Source organism: Amaranthus tricolor, chromosome 5 (genome assembly GCF_026212465.1).
Source record: "Amaranthus tricolor cultivar Red isolate AtriRed21 chromosome 5, ASM2621246v1, whole genome shotgun sequence".
NCBI classification, from domain to species: Eukaryota; Viridiplantae; Streptophyta; class Magnoliopsida; order Caryophyllales; family Amaranthaceae; genus Amaranthus; species Amaranthus tricolor.
Genome location: NC_080051.1, coordinates 27,684,896 through 27,704,096, shown reverse-complemented (window position 1 = coordinate 27,704,096; position 19,201 = coordinate 27,684,896). Strand labels below are relative to the sequence as shown.

At 30.2% G+C, this 19,201-nt stretch overlaps 3 protein-coding genes and 1 non-coding gene across 5 annotated transcripts; 3 read left to right on the top strand and 1 right to left on the bottom strand.

Moving 5' to 3' along the window:
- Nucleotides 1-373: 373 nt before the first annotated feature.
- On the top strand, nt 374-6,614 carry LOC130812897 (probable indole-3-pyruvate monooxygenase YUCCA10). Its single transcript, XM_057678536.1, has 4 exons — nt 374-1,076; nt 5,004-5,237; nt 5,590-5,715; nt 6,268-6,614. Exons 1-4 carry the CDS (start codon nt 432-434, stop codon nt 6,430-6,432), a joined length of 1,170 nt encoding a protein of 389 aa, XP_057534519.1. The 5' UTR covers nt 374-431; the 3' UTR covers nt 6,433-6,614.
- A 928-nt stretch (nt 6,615-7,542) lies between these two features.
- On the top strand, nt 7,543-12,611 carry LOC130812794 (uncharacterized). The gene is made up of 2 exons (XM_057678401.1): nt 7,543-7,818; nt 12,143-12,611. The coding sequence occupies exons 1-2, from the start codon at nt 7,552-7,554 to the stop codon at nt 12,401-12,403; spliced, it is 528 nt and encodes a 175-aa protein (XP_057534384.1). The 5' UTR covers nt 7,543-7,551; the 3' UTR covers nt 12,404-12,611.
- Nucleotides 12,612-13,817: 1,206 nt separating this feature from the next.
- Nucleotides 13,818-13,889, top strand: TRNAP-UGG (transfer RNA proline (anticodon UGG)). The gene has a single exon. It is a non-coding gene; the product is annotated as a tRNA-Pro (tRNA).
- A 1-nt stretch (nt 13,890) lies between these two features.
- On the bottom strand, nt 13,891-18,313 carry LOC130812793 ((+)-borneol dehydrogenase 1). Of its 2 annotated transcripts, none has more exons than XM_057678399.1 (4): nt 18,122-18,313; nt 17,824-17,895; nt 15,362-15,621; nt 13,891-14,508 (listed from the first exon to the last, which is right to left on the bottom strand). In XM_057678399.1, the coding sequence occupies exons 1-4, from the start codon at nt 18,139-18,141 to the stop codon at nt 13,964-13,966; spliced, it is 897 nt and encodes a 298-aa protein (XP_057534382.1). In that variant the 5' UTR covers nt 18,142-18,313; the 3' UTR covers nt 13,891-13,963. The 2 variants fall into 2 exon arrangements, with proteins under 2 accessions (XP_057534382.1, XP_057534383.1); XM_057678400.1 differs by having other exon boundaries at nt 15,362-15,618.
- Nucleotides 18,314-19,201: the final 888 nt, after the last annotated feature.

Here is a 19,201-nt window from a genome sequence, read left to right as displayed (position 1 = left end):
TAAAAGAGACATAAAATATTTAAAGCATGCATGTATGTAATGATCCAAGAGTATACGTTAAGTCAACTCCAACAACTATTTTATTCAATTAAAAAAGTATTTTAATATTAAATATTAAATTATATATATTCTATAAATATACTAAATATTAATAACTCGTTTTATATGAGACAGTCTCACAATTTAACGCGCACATATCATCAGCATAGTTTTTTAATTATACACTTTAAAATTATAAGTGATCAGTCAAACAATTAGACTAAATATATATGAGTTAGCTTAATTGAAATAGTTTATTTGTGAATATTAAAAGCTCAACGGTTACACTAACCATTAATTCTATATAAATACATGTTTATAAAACCTGTCATGTGTCTCATTTCTCTCTTTTTCACTCTTTAACGTATGTATAGTTTCCGATCGGAAAAAAAATGAGAGAAACGAGTGTGTTGATTGTCGGAGCAGGGCCATCAGGGCTTGCTACCGCAACTTGTTTAACGAAACTTTCAATTCCGTATATTTTACTCGAAAGAGAAGATTGTTTTGCTTCATTATGGAAGAAGAAGACGTACGATCGTCTTCACCTTCATTTACCCAAACAATTTTCTGAGCTTCCTCACATGAAAATACCTTCAAATTGTCCAAAATATATCTCAAAAAATGATTTTATTGAGTATTTGGATAATTACGTGGTTCATTTTGGTATCAAACCTTTGTACCGACGACTCGTCATTAGTGCTAACTTTGATGAAAAAGTAAATAAATGGAGAGTCATTACTCAGAAAGTCAAAGTCAAAGAAGACAAAGAAGTCAAAGAAGAAAATGATGAAGAAGAGATTGAATTTGTGGGGAGGTTTTTGGTGGTTGCAAGTGGAGAAACAAGTGATGTGTATTGTCCAGAAATAGAAGGGTTGAGTAGCTATAAAGGGAAAGTATTGCATTCAACAGAATACAAAAGTGGTGTTGGGTATGAAAATAAAAGTGTATTGGTGGTTGGAGCTGGTAATTCTGCCTTTGAGATTGCTCTTGATCTTGCTAATCATTCTGCTCATACCTCCATTGTTGTTAGAAACCCGGTAAGTCATTTTTAATTTTCATTTTAATTTTTTCTTCTAATTTCATCTGGTATATATGTAGTATTTGACAACGTAAAATTCATTTGATGTTAGGCAGGGATAATTCGTCACATAGTCAAGGCCACCCGTGTGAACACACTCATGGGGCACCCATGGGTTCAGGCCCACAAATTCACGAATATTGAAATTATTCTTTACCAAACTATATGTTACTACGAGGTTTACTCACCAAATATTAATACAAGTCTAGAACCCAATATTTTAACGATGTAGGATCTTCGTCGTCACATGTAAATTAGTTCCAACTTTTGAAAATAGAGAATTTCATTTTGGTATTCAAGAAATCTATATAATACTTATATAATTGAAATTTTTAAATTTTTATACTTAAGTCTATTTTTCATTGTCATAGAAATTCTACAGAATTGATCTAATTTTATATTTCCAAATTTAAGATTTATCAAAATTTAAATATAGTATCTGGACCAATTCAAGATTTAGAAGCGAATTCAAGTTGTCAAATATGTCATTAGTTTATTTGTTGATTGTGACCGGTTAATAATTATTTGTTGTTGAGATTTTAGTATAATTTAGAGATTTTTATTGATAAAATACATGAATGTATAGTCTTAATTCATAAAAAAAAAATATGAAAGATTTAAAGTTTATTTTACGTGTAGGTGTAGATTCATGTATAAAAGAAGATGAAAGATTTTAATTTATATACATCGTGTACTTTAACAGTCAAATAACAAGAATTCTTACCATTATTAATAAACCTTTTTTAATCCTTTTAGAAATAGAAATATAAAATGATTTGTATTCTCCATAACTTCATTATATTATGCACATATACAATCATTCAAATATAATGTTTATTGTTGATTTTCATAAAATACATGAAGGGCGAAAATCAAGGGTTGATTGAAAACTTATATTATTATTATTATTATCATTATTATTAATTATTATTCTCTCAATTTCTTATTGTTCTTCTCATTTACTTTTTGCACAGTTTTATATATATAATAAAAAATTATAAAAAATACATAATAAAAAAGTATACATTAAGACGAACCTAACTAGATCTCACATGGATGTGTCAAAAACATTAATTAAATTTCTCTCTCCTTATAATGAAATATTTTAAATGAGAAAAACATTAGAAAACGAAGGAAATATTAATCGATAACAATGTCTTCATTTGGCCCCTCTTATGGGGGTTGAGGAAGGAGCGGCTAGTGTAGATTATGTATGATCGAAGTTTAGCAAAATTTATATTTCATTATAATTTATGTTATTTCTCGAGGTATTCCTTAAATAATGACACAGATTTTTTTGAAGTAGGAGATATAGATTAAAATATAGAATATTTTACTTCCTAAGATAAGGAATTACAAAATACTAGCTAGTATATATTTACTTCCCAAGATAAAAGATTATTACTTTGTATTAATTATTTAATCAAATATTTAAGAGAATAAATAAAAGTCAAAGTAAAAAGATAAATTTTATTAGATAGATAATTAAAGAAATTTAATTGTTAGTTAGGTGGAAGAATTAATTAAAAAGTAATGAAAAATAGATAAAACAATAATTAATTCCCTCATCTTGGGTATAAATTTACCCTAAGGGAAGGTGGGTGAACTCTTTTCCACCAAATGAGGGAAATCATCCTTCTTTGTTATTCATTTTTTTAATTTATTCTCATTCTACCACTTTTATAATTATTTCATTTACTTTATTTGTATCTCGAATTACCTTTGTTTCATTATTTGACTTTTTTCTCTTTAAAATATTTATACTAAATCTAAGCAAGTTCGTATTATTAAATAATATAGAGATTAAAAAATTATATATAGTGAAACAATATGACATTTATAATTAAGAAAGCGAATGTAGATATATATAAGTGATAAGGCCATATCCAAAAGCACTCAAATTTATTAAGATGGATTAAAATGTAAAAATAAACAAGTTAAATAAAAGGAAAGAAATATATGATAATAATAAAATATATTGATTACATCTGGTGTTTGACAAGAGGCGTTGGAGAACATGTCCCATGAAAAAGGTGTTGGGGGAGGGTAAGATATTTTTCATGTTTTTCATGACACTTTATTATATATAAGACATTTTTACCCTTAATGGAAACAAATGATAAGAAGAACTAAGGATATATTTGTAATTTTCTTATGCATATCCTCATTCCTTACCAAATAAGAAATTAATTAAGTCTCAACCCTTATTTCCAACCAAGAAGAGTCATTCTCTTAACAATAGATAAGATAAACACTTGTTTAGGATTTAGCGTTAAAGAGTCCTACTCCTATTAAAGTAATAGAAACTTTAAAATTTGTAATTTATGATTAGTTTTTTTATTAATTAAGAGATATATGACGCGTCTACATGTAAAATGCTAATTATTATACATTTAGTACGTTTTTGTTATTTTTCAAACACCCGTTAAAGTTTAAAATTGGCCTCCGTAGAGAGGACCCATTAATTTCAATTTGCCTAAAACCCATAAAATATCAAAAACGACACTGCAACCAAATCTCACCCTAAAATCTCATAATTCTTATTTCCTCTTACTTAACACCCTCTCTAAATCAATAGAGGAAAGAAATAGTTGACTTGGTTTTACTTCATATTAGTTGTTGTTAATTTTCGTTTAATTCACCATTTTGACGTTTATACTCTTATTAAATATTGGTTGTTGTGTTTATAATTTGTCCTAAACCATTTTTATGCTCTCAAATGTTTAATTCATCATTGAAGTTTAATTTACTGTTTAATTCATCAAAGCTCTTAAATGTTGTAACAATTTTGTTTTCATTCAAATTGTTGTCTTTATAATTTACCCTAGTTAGTACATATATATTAGTGCTTGAAATGTACCTTTTAAAGTTTATAATCCTAATAAAATACATTAGGTGAACATTATGGCTTATGTAATAGTGCTTAGGGCACCTTTTGTAAAAAATGCCAACAATTTGAATGAAAACAAATTTGTTACAACATTTGATAGTGTTGATGAATTAACGGTAAACTAAAAGTCAAAATGTTGAATTAAATGAAATTGATAAGAATTGAATGGAAAATACTATGACAATTAGATAAGGTATAAATTAGATGTAAAAAAATTTTACAAAAATGATGCAACTGACGTTTCATTAAAGTTCAATACTATTATATGAAATTTCCCTCCATTTATTGAATCTAATCCTCCTCACCATTAATTTTCATTTTATAAAACAAATGATGCTAATAAAAAATGACCGACAAGTAGTTGATACTATAACCTCCAGAGGACCACAAGTTTGTATTTAACCTCTCACATAAAGTCTATCTAGAGTCTACCTAGACAAGAGTGATTTCACGTTGAATGATAATGTAACATTTTATGTGAATGTTAAAACAAAACTATAAATCCTAATATTAAATTATATAAATAAAATACAATGTTATTTTTTATGTGCAGTCCTTAAAACTGTGTATATTATTTTCCCAACTTAAAACTTAAGTGTGATAGGTGAGACTTTAATATATGTTAGTGTGATAGGTGAGACTTTAATTTATGTTAACTTTATCACGCCCTTTCACACAAAAGCCTGTAAGGTTAGAATTATTGATGCAGCAGAAGTCTTACTTATATTTGACGCTAATAATTCCACTTGAAAGGAAGGGTGGATCAAATTCCAAATTTGACTTGGCAAACTTGTGATACTGTATGCAAAGAATCAATTAAATTAAAAATTTATGTTAAGAGACCAATTAAACCAAAAAGTTCATTTTAAATTCAAATGGAGTGTTTGGTAAAAAAACATTTAGATAAATTTAGCTTATTTAAAAATAATTAGATAGTTCAGTGATCGATCAAATTATCTAATATTAATATTTGGTAAATCAATTGGTTGAATGCAGGTTCACATATTGTCAAGAGGAATGGTGCACATTGCACTCTTCCTTCTCAAGTATTTGCGATTAAAGACGGTGGATAAATTGTTGATCACACTTAGCAAAATTGTTTATGGAGACTTGACGAAATATGGAATGAGAAGGCCCATTGAAGGTCCCTACTACTTGAAAGAATCTTTTGGTAAATACCCTATTATTGATGTTGGCACCTTTTCTAAGATTAAAACCGGCGAAATCGAGGTAATTATATTCTCAAAAAAAATTACATATTTTTCTCGTAATTTTGCTACATTTAATTTTTAGTAAATTTGTTATTAATCGATTGAGTTTGTGAATCAGATTCGAAATGAGAAATATAGTAAATTAATTGAACAACCACATAAATTGAGAGGGATGTGTTTAGTTCACGTTAAAAATAATTAAACAGTAAAAAAATTAGTTTAATAAGCAAAAATCAATTTTACCTAGCAAAAATCAATATAATTAATAAAAATTAATTTTAAATACTATATTCAATTATAATTTATAATTAAAAAATTAATTACAAATTAATCAGTAAAAATCAATTACAATCATTACAAAATGAATGCAGATATTACCGGTGGCTATCACAAGTATCAAAGGAAATGAAGTGTTGTTTAAAGATGGCAAAAGTTATGCTTTCGACGTTATTATATTTGCCACTGGCTTTCGAAGGTCTACTTTTAAGTGGCTTAAGGTATTCCAATTCATTAATTAACATATTTCTCTCTTTATTTTATGTTTTTGTTATAAAATATTCTCAAAATGCTCAAAAATTCGAAATTATTTTAGAAGCATGGGAATATTTTTATATAAATATGTAATTTCTTGTATTGTTTGACATTCTACTTGCTAAGCCTGATACTTTCGTATAATTAAATTATATATATGAAGCAGAATAGGTAAGAATTAAGTTTATATGAAAACCGTAAAAATTATGTTATTTTTTTTGGTAAAAAACTGTTAGTTTAAGAAAAAAAAAATCTGACAAAAAGTGTTACTTTTTCTAAAAGTTTGTGATTTTTTGGCGAAAAAAATTATTACTTTTAAGACAAGATTTTTTTTCCAAAAAGCCAACAATTATGTAAAAAATGTTACTTTTTACACAAAATGTGTTATTTTTTGGCAAAAAATTATTACTTATCTTACAAAAACTAGTTTTTTTAAAAAATTGTAAACCTTGGTGGTTAAAAGCTTGAAAACAATGCAAATTTCTACAAAATAATAATAAATGGTTGGTTTAATATAGGGAGATGAATATTTATTGAATGAAGATGGAATACCAAAGCCTGACTTCCCAAACCACTGGAAGGGTAAAAATGGATTGTATTGTGTTGGCCTTGCAAGAAGAGGACTTTATGGAGCTGCCATGGATGCACAAAATATCTCCAATGATATCAAATTAAATCTTTGAATATTAGGCTATCAAAAAAATCCCAATTATATGGATTGAAATTTTAATAAAATGTTCCTTTGGCTTTAATTATATTTTTATAAACATCAAAATTTTTGTTTCATAGATGTTGTGTTAATTTATCCTGAGGATATATATAATAACATTGCTAGAATTTATTTCCATATTTTATTATATTTGGAGCAAAGTGTGCCTCTTTTTTTGTTTGATGTACTTCTTTCGTCCCATTTATTTTAAATCAAAAAGAAATAGAATGTAATTTAAGAAAAAAAGGGATATCCATAATAAATAAAGAAAAAAATTAAATGTGTGAATTAAATTAAAAGAGAGTTTAAATGTATGAATAAAATTAAAGAATATGGTAGACCATTGTCCAATAATAAAATTGACATGTGACTATAAATAATATAAGGTGAATTATGCTTATATAGTGTATGTGTATCTGGGTATACATAGAGTTGCATATGTAAACTCATAATAATAAGAGCAACTTGTGAGAGACCGTTTCTCAGTGAGACAACCTCAAAACAAGGTGTGCTAATAATCATATTAGTTGGGCTATTCAAATATGTATTGATAGCGTCTCATACAGAATTTAGGAATAATAAAGAATTATTGATCAATTGTTAAAAAGAATTTTACTCTAGTTATATTAATGTATTATGTTACTCACCTAGTTGTACATTTGCATACAATGTGAAATGTACCTAGTATAATGTTATTGCCATATTTACTAGCTAAAAGAAATTTAATTATTGATCAATGTAAGAGGTTAGATTATTATATTTTAATTTATTTACCATGTATAACCTATTCTTAAAATGTGTGTCTTTTTAAATAGTCATTTGCATAGAAAATTAAAAGTATTTAAAATGGAATTAACGTAATTTATATTTGAGAAATTAAATTATGCGTAGTATTATTGGTTGTTAGCCCAATAAAAATAATCTTATCATAAAACCGTTTTATTTTAGATATAAACATAAAACATTATTTTAAATCAATTAAAAATACCTAACTCGAAATTAACCGTCGTGATGATCCATCATTTTGCTTGGAATATTAAAAAAAAAAAGGTTTAAAGTCTTCAATCCAACCGTTTGGATTCGGCATGTGAAAATGAGTACCATCCGCGTCCCCTTTCCTAACACTCCCTTCCTTACTGTACACCAACGGCAATCAATACCGTCCTCAAATGCCGTCATCTTAAATCCCATTAACTTTTCACCCAATTTTTCATCAAATTTTCCTGAAAAACCCCAATTTCAATTAGGCTTACGGGTAATAAGATGTCGAAATTCATTCAACAATGAAGAAGACTTCAATGGTTCCGTTGAGGTCCTTAGAGTCCCTGAAACTTGGCTTGAACCTTCCCAAGCCTTAGAGGTATATCTATCTTTCTCCCCTCAAATTTCAATATTTTGTTTGATTCTTGTGAAAATTTTATTATGCATGTTATCGAGCTGGGTTATGTTACTTGTTTAAGGTTTAGTAGACATTATGAATGAATCATATACTAGAGATGTATCTATATTTTTCACCTTCAATTTGTTGAACATTTAGAGTATATAAATCTAGATTTGTATATACTACATACTTAGTATAGCAGTGGGACTTAAATAAATATATTATAAGTTCAAATTAAATGCCTCAAAGAATTTGATGAATCATTACTTTAATTTATAAGTTTTGTTTGATGAATCTTTACTTTGATTCATAAGCTTTGCTTGGTGAAACATTATTTTGATTCATAAGCTTTGTTTTGTGAACATTACTTTGATTCATAAGCTTTGCTTGGTGAAACATTACTTTGATTCATAAGTTTTGCTTGGTGAAATATTATTTTGATTCATAAGCTTTGTTTGGTGAAACATTACTTTTATTCATAAGCTTTGCTTGGTGAAACATTACTTTGATTCATAAGCTTTGTTTGGTGAAACACTTTTGTTTCAAAAGGAGGTATTGTGATATTTCTCCCACAATAGATTATTGCAATAATGATGTATTACAAATATGTGTTACAAGATAAATCTACACTATTTGTAATCTTTTGTATATGGCTTTAAACTCTTGTTGAATCACCAAGGAGACGATGAAGATATGGTTGCAACAATCAAAGAAGTCGCTCGGAAACTTGATATGAGTAGAAGGCGTTCATGCACTTTCCTATTGTGATATTTCTCCCACAAAGGTGCTTGGGATGATAAATGCAATTCACAATGAGATACAATTTACACAGCAAAATCCTAGCGCAAGGAAATTGCAATAGTAAATACATGTGTTGTGGTGAATTAATAACTTTGATGATATTGAGAGTTAATTACTCTCTCAATATTATCTTATGAAAGGAAGAACAAGAATGAGAGTATTCTTAAGAGAGAAATAAGAAATGATATGGAGATGGGATGGAATGTCCCTTGGCATGCAACCTCTATTTATAGAGCTATGCATGAAACAATACCTCCTTTTGAAACAAAAGTGTTTCACCAAACAAAGCTTATGAATCAAAGTAATGTTTCACCAAGCAAAGCTTATGAATCAAAGTAATGTTTCACCAAGCAAAGCTTATGAATCAAAATAATGTTTCACCAAACAAAGCTTATGAATCAAAGTAAAGATTCATCAAACAAAACTTATGAATCAAAGTAATGATTCATCAAATTTTTTGAGGCATTTAATTTGGACTTATAATATATTTATTTAAGTCCCACTGCTATACTAAGTATGTAGTATACACAAATCTAGGTTTATATACTCTAAATGTTCAACACAATTTTGATGAACTTGTTCAAGAATCATTGAATTAATTGCAATTACTTGATGAACTAGAGATGTTACTTGTTTGGGAGATTGCTATTGTGGATGCCATGATCCGTGTTACCCCCTCTGTCTCTAAGAGATTGCAAGTTTGCAACACTAACTATTAGCAAAAGTATTAAGAAATTAGTAAAGACTTGTGGGTTTTAAAAGTGAGCCAAAATTAGAAAAAAATATGTGGATAAGAATCAAAAGAAAGTGGTGCAAAAAATATTCAAAATAGAAGTGTTGTATAGTCTGTTAAAGAGATTGACTAAAATGGAAAATGTGACAATTTTTTGGGGACAAATGGAGTAAGGGTTTTCGAGTATATCCTTTTGGGATACTTACAACATAATCAATGCACCACTTGTAACCAAAGATGATTTCAAACTTGAGAAGGTAAATATAGGTGTCTATGTCTTAGATTACATACAAGCCACAAGGCACGCAATGAGGCATTTTTGTTAAGCGTTAATTTCCCTTTGTGCCTGGATGAATCTCAATGATTACGGTCAATGTACTCACCCTTTTCCTGGTTAGAGAAAGAGTATGTAAGACTGTGTGGTTTTGTAAACTTCTTTCAAAAACGGTGAATTTTCTTAGAGTTAAGTAGGCCAAAAAAATACTGAGTTTGAAATCACTTGTACATAAATTTTCTAATTCAAGGTGTTAAAATGGAAGAGCAATGCATCCTCTTTTATTGACAATTCAAGAGAAGTATTCAGTATGAAGCCTGTGGGCTATAAGTTGTGCTTGTGTTTGATTTGTTTGGAAAGGTCTTACTACACTTGAGAGTAGAATTAGCACATTTGAGGGCTGTAAACACATGTGATGAGGGGATTTGTTCGGAATCTTGTGTGTTTGGTAAAAATGTCCCACATTGAAAGAATATTAGGGTATGACTAGTTTAGAAGATAGTGGGGGTCTTGGTAGAATTAAGAGTAGAACCAGCACATTCGAGGGGTATACACATGTGAAGAGGGGGATTCGTTGGGTTTCCCTTTTGTGTGTAGTAAAGGGTCCCACATTGGAAAACTAGTAAAGGGGTGACAAGTTTTGGAAGCAGTAGACTATGCCACCTATTACCATGTGGCTTTGGAATGGTTTTCCCATCGACTTACATGATGGTTACCTGTCACAGGTAACAATAAGTGAAACTCATGATAGCAAGTGGAACGAGAAATTTCTCGCTATGGTGTAAATAATCTACAAGTTAGTCTTGGCCCTTGTGTTTTGTAGATTTTGTATTGTGTTTTTGTTAGGATACCTGTGTTTTTATCAAATGATCTAATGGACACAATTTGACTTTACTTGTTGAAGTATAAGAGATTATCTTCAAGTTTTCTCACCTAAGTCACGAATACTTTCTTTTGCAAATTAAAGAGATGTAGAAATATATAAAAGATAGTTGAATACTTGGATCCATTGTTACCAGGAACGACATTCGATTCGGAACGAGGAACGAGGAACGGGAACGGGAACAAGGAACACAACCTATATTAACTCGGGAACGATTGGATACGAAATACATTATGTCTAAAAAAAATTTGAAAACAAAATTAAATTAAAATGATTTTTTGCTTTAAGAAATTGTTTTCAAGTGGAATTTTTTTAGTTTTTTGGGTTTCATCTCGTTTTTTCCTCGTTTTTATTCCTTTAATTTGTAAATGAAGGCCAAAATACCATTTTAAAAAGTCTTCTACATCGTAACGTCACCTTGAGCGATTTGGGTTGCATTTCATGGTGATTGGGAATGGACGTTCTCGGGTCGCGGAACGTGGCTACGTTCCATGTCCATGAAACTATGCTTGGATCTTAACCTTTTATAAACAAAGATGTTGTTTCCGATTGACCCTCGAGAGAAAACATCATCTATAAATTCACACGTATAAAATGTGCACAAGATTTCTTCATTGCTAAAGAACTTTTATTATTTGACTCCATCGAGAGTGGAGACAAACGAGTTACTTTCATGAGCTAGAAAGATACGAAAAGCTTAGCCTTTTAGTGATTAATTTAGAAGTCCTGCTTTACCTGCGCTGTGTAGTAATCCTGTTTCCTGTTTTATCTGTTACTTTCATATTTTGTCAGTAGTCTGAGTGGCTTAGATTGGCACTTAATAAATGGTTAGATGATGAGTATTGTCCTGAACCAACTAATATTGATATTAGTAGGGTCTCTGTGAATTCGTATTGTCCTGAACCAACTAATATTGATATTAGTAGGGTCTCTGCGAATTCGTATTGTCCTGAATCAACTAATATTGACATTATTAGGGTCCTGAACCAATTGATATCGACATGATGGTTACCTATCACAGGTAACAATAAGTGGAACAAGTACACGATAGCAAGTGGAACGGAATTTTTATTGCTGTTCTGTATATAATCTACAAGTCAGTCTTGGCCGGGATACCTGTATTTTATCGTATGATCTTCATGGCTGGTTCATGTTGATGTCTTCTTTTGTTTTTGAATGAGTACAACTGTACTAGTCACAATTTGACTTGTTGAAGTATCCGAAATTATCCTCAAGTTTTCTTGCCTAAGTCACGGACTTTCTTTTGCTTATTAAAGAAATGTAGAAATTTATAAAAGATAGTTGGACACTTGGATCTAACGTTTTAAAAACAAAGATGTTGTTTCCGATTGACCCTTGAGAGCAAACATCATGTGCAAATTCACCGACAAATTCAAAAGTATAACAGTATTAGATGTGCACAAGATTTTTCCGAACTAAAGAACTTTAGTTATTTGACTTCGTCGAGAGTGGACACATACGAATTACTTTCATGAGCTAGAAAGATACAAAAACGTAGCCTTTTTGTGATTAATTTAGAAGTCCTGCTTTACCTGTGCTGTGTCGTAGTCCTGCTTCTTGATTTTTATCTGTTATTTTCATATTTTTTCAGGAATCTGAGTGGCTTAGAGTGGCGCTTCATAAATGGTTAGACGATGAGTATTGTCCTGAACCAACTAATATTGACATCAGTAGGGTCGCTGCGAATTCATATTACCAGTCGCTGTTACAAAAGACGACTGATCTGGGTGAAATATTGTTAAAAATGGTGAGAGAACTCGAAATCATTTCGTACCAAGAAAGCTTTCATGGAGCTTTTTCTTCTGCCAATGCCGCTGTCGATCTAATTGCACAAAGGATAGAGCTTGGTTAGCGCTCTTGCTTTCATTCTTTCTTCTACAATATGTCAATGTATCATGTATATGTGTATGTGACTATAGGATTTGGTTGAATTTCCCTTTTGTAGATGTAGATGTGTGATGTATGATGTATTTAATTGATTCAGCAACTACTAAATTATCCAATGTAGGGACACTGAGCTGATCAAATCATGATGCGAAATATTCTGATTTTATTTAGGTTTTGTGCCTCTTGTTTTCGATGTAAAATATGAGCCTAGAGTAGTAGAACGAGAATGATCGCAATAAGTTATAGGACCAAGAATTCGTTTCTATTGTAGGCACGGTCCAGACTTGAGAATATATAATGATTTTATAGTTTACTTTTCATTGGCTGGTAAGCGAAGGTCTGACCACAACCTACTTATTTCGTTTGATAAGGATATGATCTGCCGTCATTTAACCCTCCTAGCTTTATTGAGCAAAATGTACCGAGTAATAACGATATGACAATTGTCACATACTTCTATGATAATAAGTTGACAAACTTCTCGATATCAGCGACCCTTCAAATGTTCTATGGTTATTGTTTTCTTTAATCTGACGAGGGAACCTATTGATAAAAAATCTTTCAATACTCTCTTCGTTTGGCTTCGCTATATTTTTCATTTTGGTTTGTTGTCGGGATTTGTTACATTTTTTATTTTGATCATAATCCAATCTTTTCTTTCATTCTTTTCAATATATACAATTTATACTTTTATGTCGTTCACACGTTTTCCTATTTTGCCTATAACTATCACTTTTTCTTTTTTTTGATATTCACAATATGTACTTATAGCATGAGATGGAGGGTAATACATCAAAACTTCAGAAGGGATAAAGTGAAAGTGAAATAGTCTCAAACAAAGGTGAAAGTGAAATAGAGAGCACTGAATAATTTGGGTTTTAATGCAACACACATTAAGTTAGAGCTTTGTCGATGTTATGCATTTAAAAGTGTTAAGTACCATGGCACATAAAATCTAATTTGTTTTATCAATTCATAGAAATAAAAGAAAAATCTAATTGACCTCAATCTTTACTTTTATATGAATCTAAATGAACATAAGGAGTAATACTAATTTTTAATTTGACCATGATATTGCTAGTTTGTAATTTCTTTTTAAATGCCTTCAAATAGAGAAAACCCAAAATAATAAAAGGAAAATATTTAAACAGATATATAAAGTGCTACTCTTGCGAAATATCGTCTTTCGGTATCTCATAACAAATAGTCATATGTTAATAATATGTATTAATTGGGCTATTCAACCTATATATAAGGTACATATCACAAAAGAGACCCTCTCATATAAAAATTTGTGATAAAAGAAAATCATACACTATTTTTTAGGAAAGAAATTAAAATAGGAGGAAAAATCTTATAACGCAATTTTGGTCACAAGTGGGCATTTGGTCTAGTGGTATGATTCTCGCTTTGGGTGCGAGAGGTCCCGAGTTCGATTCTCGGAATGCCCCATTTTTACCGAATCTATTTTTTATTTATATAAAAATGTATTCAGGGAGCAGTTCTTTGACATACAAAAGATAAATTACTTAACTTGCTCAGGAGGTGTAATTTGTAAGCTATTAAATGAAGTAAAACCTCCATCAACCACCAAGTTATGACCATTTACATACTTAGCTTCATCAGAACACAAATACAAAGCAGCATTCGCGACATCTATGTCTTCACATATCGCTCCCTTTAGAACACTCGAATCGTGCACTAACTTTACGAGTACCTCATCGTCAACACCCGGAAACATCATCCTTAACTCTTCCATTACAAATGGTGTAGGCACTGCAAAAGGCGATATGCAATTAACCCGAATCCCATGCTTGCTTAGCCCTGCCGAGGTAGACTTAACTATTCCGATCACTGCTGCTTTCGAAACCGAATACGTTGGCTGAGCCATCCCACCCATTATCCCTGTAACACTTGCGGTGCATAGGATGCAACCCTTTTTACGAGGAATCATTACTCGTGCTGCGTGTTTTATCCCTGTTATTACGCCTCTTACATTGATCGACATCACACGATCAAAGACATTGAGGTCGAGATCTGTTATGTTGAGCGGTGTTTTGCACGCAACCCCTGCAGTTTGCAGAAAAGTTAATAAACGGTCTCTTTGAAAGATCATCTCTAATTGGACCGACTCATAAAAGAAAATATAAAAGAAAATATAGAGTAAGAGTACTCATAAAAGAAAATATAGAGTAAGAGTAGGTATTAAGTTTGATGGGCTGGACCTGAGAGGCATCTCTCAGAAAGGTGATCTCTCAGGAGACCGGCTGTTAGGAAAATCTAGATAGTATGAACAACTTTTGAATTCAAGCTTTACTCTTCTCTATGTTCGACTTTGCTTTGCATCAGTTCCGATCCATACCTTTGGATTGTGATCATTTTTCATACCCGTCAAACCAAGAATCCTTCTAGGGACTTTGGATATTGAACGATAACGGGATTTTGATCATACATGAGAGGAAAGTTCGGGGGAGGTCAATCCCATAACCCAAAATGAGGCAAACTAATAGGGACGAACGGAGTATAATATAAGAGTGAAATCACTAAACTACGATTTGCATCCAAGCTTTCCTCTCGTCTATGATCAGCCAAAATGGGTCTCAGATTAGATATCCTTTGCCTCAGTTTCATAACCAAGAATCCTTCTAGGGATATCGGGTATTGATCAATAATAGGATTATGATCACATACGAGAAGAAAGTTCTGTAATTCATCAATCCCGAGTACAAAATCCTGATTTCAAAGCGACTATATCCCCTCACAATAACAATAAAGCTAAATGTGCAATCAGTTTCACATGATTTACTAATCTTTACGCATATTGCGAATTCAAAAGGCGAATTAATTTGCGAATTATGTAACACAGTATACAATACAAAATAGCTAGTAATTCAAAATATAGTATAAGGGCGAAAAAACACACCTGCATTACAATACATGATATCGAGTCGACCATACTTGGAGACAGCTGAATCAACAGCTCTGGCTATATCGGCTTCTTTAGTAACATCACAGGATACAAACGAAGCCCTTGAACCCAATGCCTTTGCGATGCTTTGTCCGAGATCTTGTTGAATATCGGCAATCAAAACTTTCGCCCCATTTTCAACGAATTTAGTCGCTGTTGCCTTGCCAATCCCGCTTGCTGCTCCAGTGATCAGTGCAACTTTTCCTTCCAGCCTACTTCGCAAGGAGTTAGATACCAAATATAGAAGTATGTGAGGGCAACATTTTCATTGAAGGTTGTTCAAACTTACACTATGATTGTTCAATGACTTCAAATAAGAATTGATAACAGCTTGCTATCAGGTGACGTACAATGTGTTGGAAAATAACTCACATGTAATCCCACATTGAAGAATTAGAGATCGGTTGACGAACATATGAATACTTGATGGGCTACTCGTCTTAATTCCTTTTGGTTTTAGGATGAATACTCATTGGGTTTGTGTCCAATCAACTCTCCTCTTCTGTGAGTCTTGTGTACTAAATTTATCACCATGTAATATCTCGGTACTAGGATATAGTGGATATGAGGACGGGCATAAAACGTGTTACATAGGCAGCCAAAGCAAGGTTCACATCTTAAAAGGCATCTAATTACCTTGTATGAATTACAAAGTTAAGGTAATGATGGGCAAGTTTTCATACATTAAGAAAAGAAAACTAAACAGGGCTTTGTCTTCGAATGATTCAATGTACTCTTTAGTCTTCACTATAATAATCATTGTTATCTAGAACGATATTTGATTTGGAATGAAAACGGGATCAAAGAACGCATTTTAAATTGATTATAGAACGATTGGCTACAAGATAAATTATGTATAAAAAAATATATTTGAAAACAAAATTAAATTAAAATGATTTTTTTGTTAAGAAATTGTTTTTAAGTGTATTTTTTTAGTTTTTAGGTTTTATCACGTTTTTTCCTCTTTTTTTGTTTACTTTGTAAATGAAGGTTAAAATACCTTTTAAAAAGGTATTCTACACTGGGATGTCCCATTGAGTGATTTGAGTCGCATTTCATGGTGATTGGAGACAAATATTTCCAGATCGCGAGACGTGGCTACACTCCACGTTCCATGTAACTATGATCACAATGCATGAACAACTTTTTATTACCTCAAATCCCAAATGCCATTGAGTGGTTCCCACGTAAGTTGGGGTTTAAGAGGACGAATGTTCTCAACTTTAGTTTTGTTATATACATGTTAGTTGTTAGTGATGATAAAGATGTTGTTCTTTGGTAGTAAAAATTATCTGCAACTTCACATAAATAAAAAGTATACATGATTTGATAAATATTTTTGTAAAATAATTTATTGAGCAATGTTAGTTTATTCTGTTAAAATTAGGAGGTCAAATCATATAATATTAGTATTTAATAAATTATTTAATTGAAATAGTTTATTATTATGAATAAACTATTCATAAACAAGCTAGCAGCTAGTCATAGCAGCATATTTAAAATCATTTAATTAAAATAGTACATAAAAAAATCATTTATTAAATAAACTACTCCAATCAGCTATCACCCACCGATCATCATAATAATGAATTATTTGACAAGTTGAGTGTATTAACTTATTGGAGGCATAATTCTGATTTCTGACAGCGAGGATACTATGACGAAAAATCAATGCTACAGATACAAAGCACCAACCAGGGCAACCGACATTTTGTTAATAGACTTTATCCACCCAATTTTAGTGTGCATTTATCTTAAAAAAGTACTCTTTGTTTTTCGTAAGATTTTCATTTGTCATTTTTATGCACAATTTATATCACAATTTTTATACAAAAGTATTACTTTTATAATGATTATGGCCCTCACGAATCTTCTATTAACTTTTTTTTTTTCTTTTTTAGAAATATTTTTTATTAGTTGTAGTCCTTATATTTTTTTCACTAACCTTTTAAATTAATACAGTCAACTTATTTGTTGATTTTTCTTAATTCACGTAAACATTAAGGAACGTTTGCCAAACATCTTTTTATTATGGTCCTCACATATAATTTTTTCAGCTATTTTTCTTAATTCACGTAAATATTCTAAAAAAAAATTCATTAAGAAACGAAAAGAGTATTGAAATAGTAAATATTTTTAATTATTATTAAGTGGGTGCATCCTAAAATGTTGTGAACCAAAAGAGAATCTAAGCAAGGTCCGAGTCAATTTATTAAAACTCTACTATTTATATTTAACTTATATAATGTATAAGATAGAAAAATAAAAGCTAAATCTTACATGTAATAAATGAGTGTTGAAATTATATTTTTATCCGAGATTAACATAACACAAGATAAGATTCAATAATATACCAACAGATTGATCTTGGGTTGACTTTATTTTGAAAATAAAGATTATGAAGATGTATTGCTTACCTTCCTCCTTGGTTAGAGAATCCCCTGGTGAAGCTTGTTGAAGCCACAGCTCTTGAAATTAAACCCACTTTTCTGTTACCAAAAATACTCATAAATCATCATCATTACATTTCATTATACACACAACTCATTCATAATTATTACTTTTATATGTGTAAAATAATGCACTTTTTTAATTCGCGATTTAAAAAATTAAAATTAATTATAATTCCTGCTTTTGATTTGCGATACGCAAGAAGATTAATAAGTTGAAAAAAAAGACTTCATTGAAGAGGTGGAAAGAGAGATAGAAACAAACCTTAAGTTGAAGATGAACATTATTATAATTGTTTCTTGTATTTTTTTTCAATTTTCACTTAGTAGAAATAGTATTGTGTACAAAAATGAAAGAGAATCTAGTTTTGAGTGTGAGGTCTCCTTTCTTCTATTTTTAGCTATTAATTGCCTTTGAATGTTCTTTAGCTTTTGCTCATAAAGTGCTAATATATGTGTTTTTAACTATTTGATTATAGGTGTTTGGATGTTAGGTTTTTATATTAGTTTTTTGGTTAATTTTTTATTTTGGCTTGTTAATTGGTTAAATAGATAAAAAGTGTTTGATAAATGACTTTTAAGCTAGCTTAAAAGTTGGTTTTTAAGTCAAAATAAAAAACACCACTCAACTTAGCTTTTTTTTGTTTTTGGCTTGTTGACACAAATTTTCTCTAATAAACAATCAATAGTCAATATCTAAAGTTACTAAACATCTCCATAAAAGACTGATTTTTAAGTTAGTTTAAAAGCCAACAAAAACAAACAATATTTTAGCTGGTCAAATAAATCAACTTAAAAAACTAACCAATAGTCAACAGCTAATTACCAAACACTTGTATCTCAATTAGAAAATAACACCTTTTCGATTAGCATTTAACCTTTTATTTACTCTCATCCTACCGTGTATGGTTTAATTATATACTTGGAGCTCTTATATCAATAAATTTTGTAGCGATTGGTGCAGATTGGCATCACAACAAAAGATGCGGTTGGCAAATAAGCAAATTGCAACTTGATAAAGTCAACTAGTTATATTTTAGTTTGTTATACAATTTAATATATTATCTTAATTATTTATATTTTAAATTATTTATAATTATATATTAAAAAATTTAAGATTGTGAAAATATGTGAATATGATTAAAATTAAATTTTACTTTACTATATTTTTCTTATACATTAATTATAATACTTAATAAGATTGAATAACAAATACTACCAAAAATATTTATGTATGGAAACAAAAGAGTATAAAACAAGTGGAGGCATATATATAGGCATATAGCAAAGGATGTGTGACGTGTCTCATAATTATGGAGTTGTTTTGATTTTATTTTACAATTCT

Coding starts and splice junctions, on each gene's coding strand:
- LOC130812897 (XM_057678536.1), top strand. CDS start 432: ATGAGAGAAACGAGTGTGTTGATTGTCGGAGCAGGGCCATCAGGGCTT. Junction 1,077..5,003: donor CCATTGTTGTTAGAAACCCG/GTAAGTCATTTT, acceptor GGTTGAATGCAG/GTTCACATATTGTCAAGAGG. Junction 5,238..5,589: donor TTAAAACCGGCGAAATCGAG/GTAATTATATTC, acceptor AAATGAATGCAG/ATATTACCGGTGGCTATCAC.
- LOC130812794 (XM_057678401.1), top strand. CDS start 7,552: ATGAGTACCATCCGCGTCCCCTTTCCTAACACTCCCTTCCTTACTGTA. Junction 7,819..12,142: donor AACCTTCCCAAGCCTTAGAG/GTATATCTATCT, acceptor ATATTTTTTCAG/GAATCTGAGTGGCTTAGAGT.
- LOC130812793 (XM_057678399.1), bottom strand. CDS start 18,141: ATGTTCATCTTCAACTTAAG. Junction 15,622..17,823: donor TTCTCTAACCAAGGAGGAAG/GTAAGCAATACA, acceptor CTCCTTGCGAAG/TAGGCTGGAAGGAAAAGTTG. Junction 14,509..15,361: donor TATCATGTATTGTAATGCAG/GTGTGTTTTTTC, acceptor TGCAAACTGCAG/GGGTTGCGTGCAAAACACCG.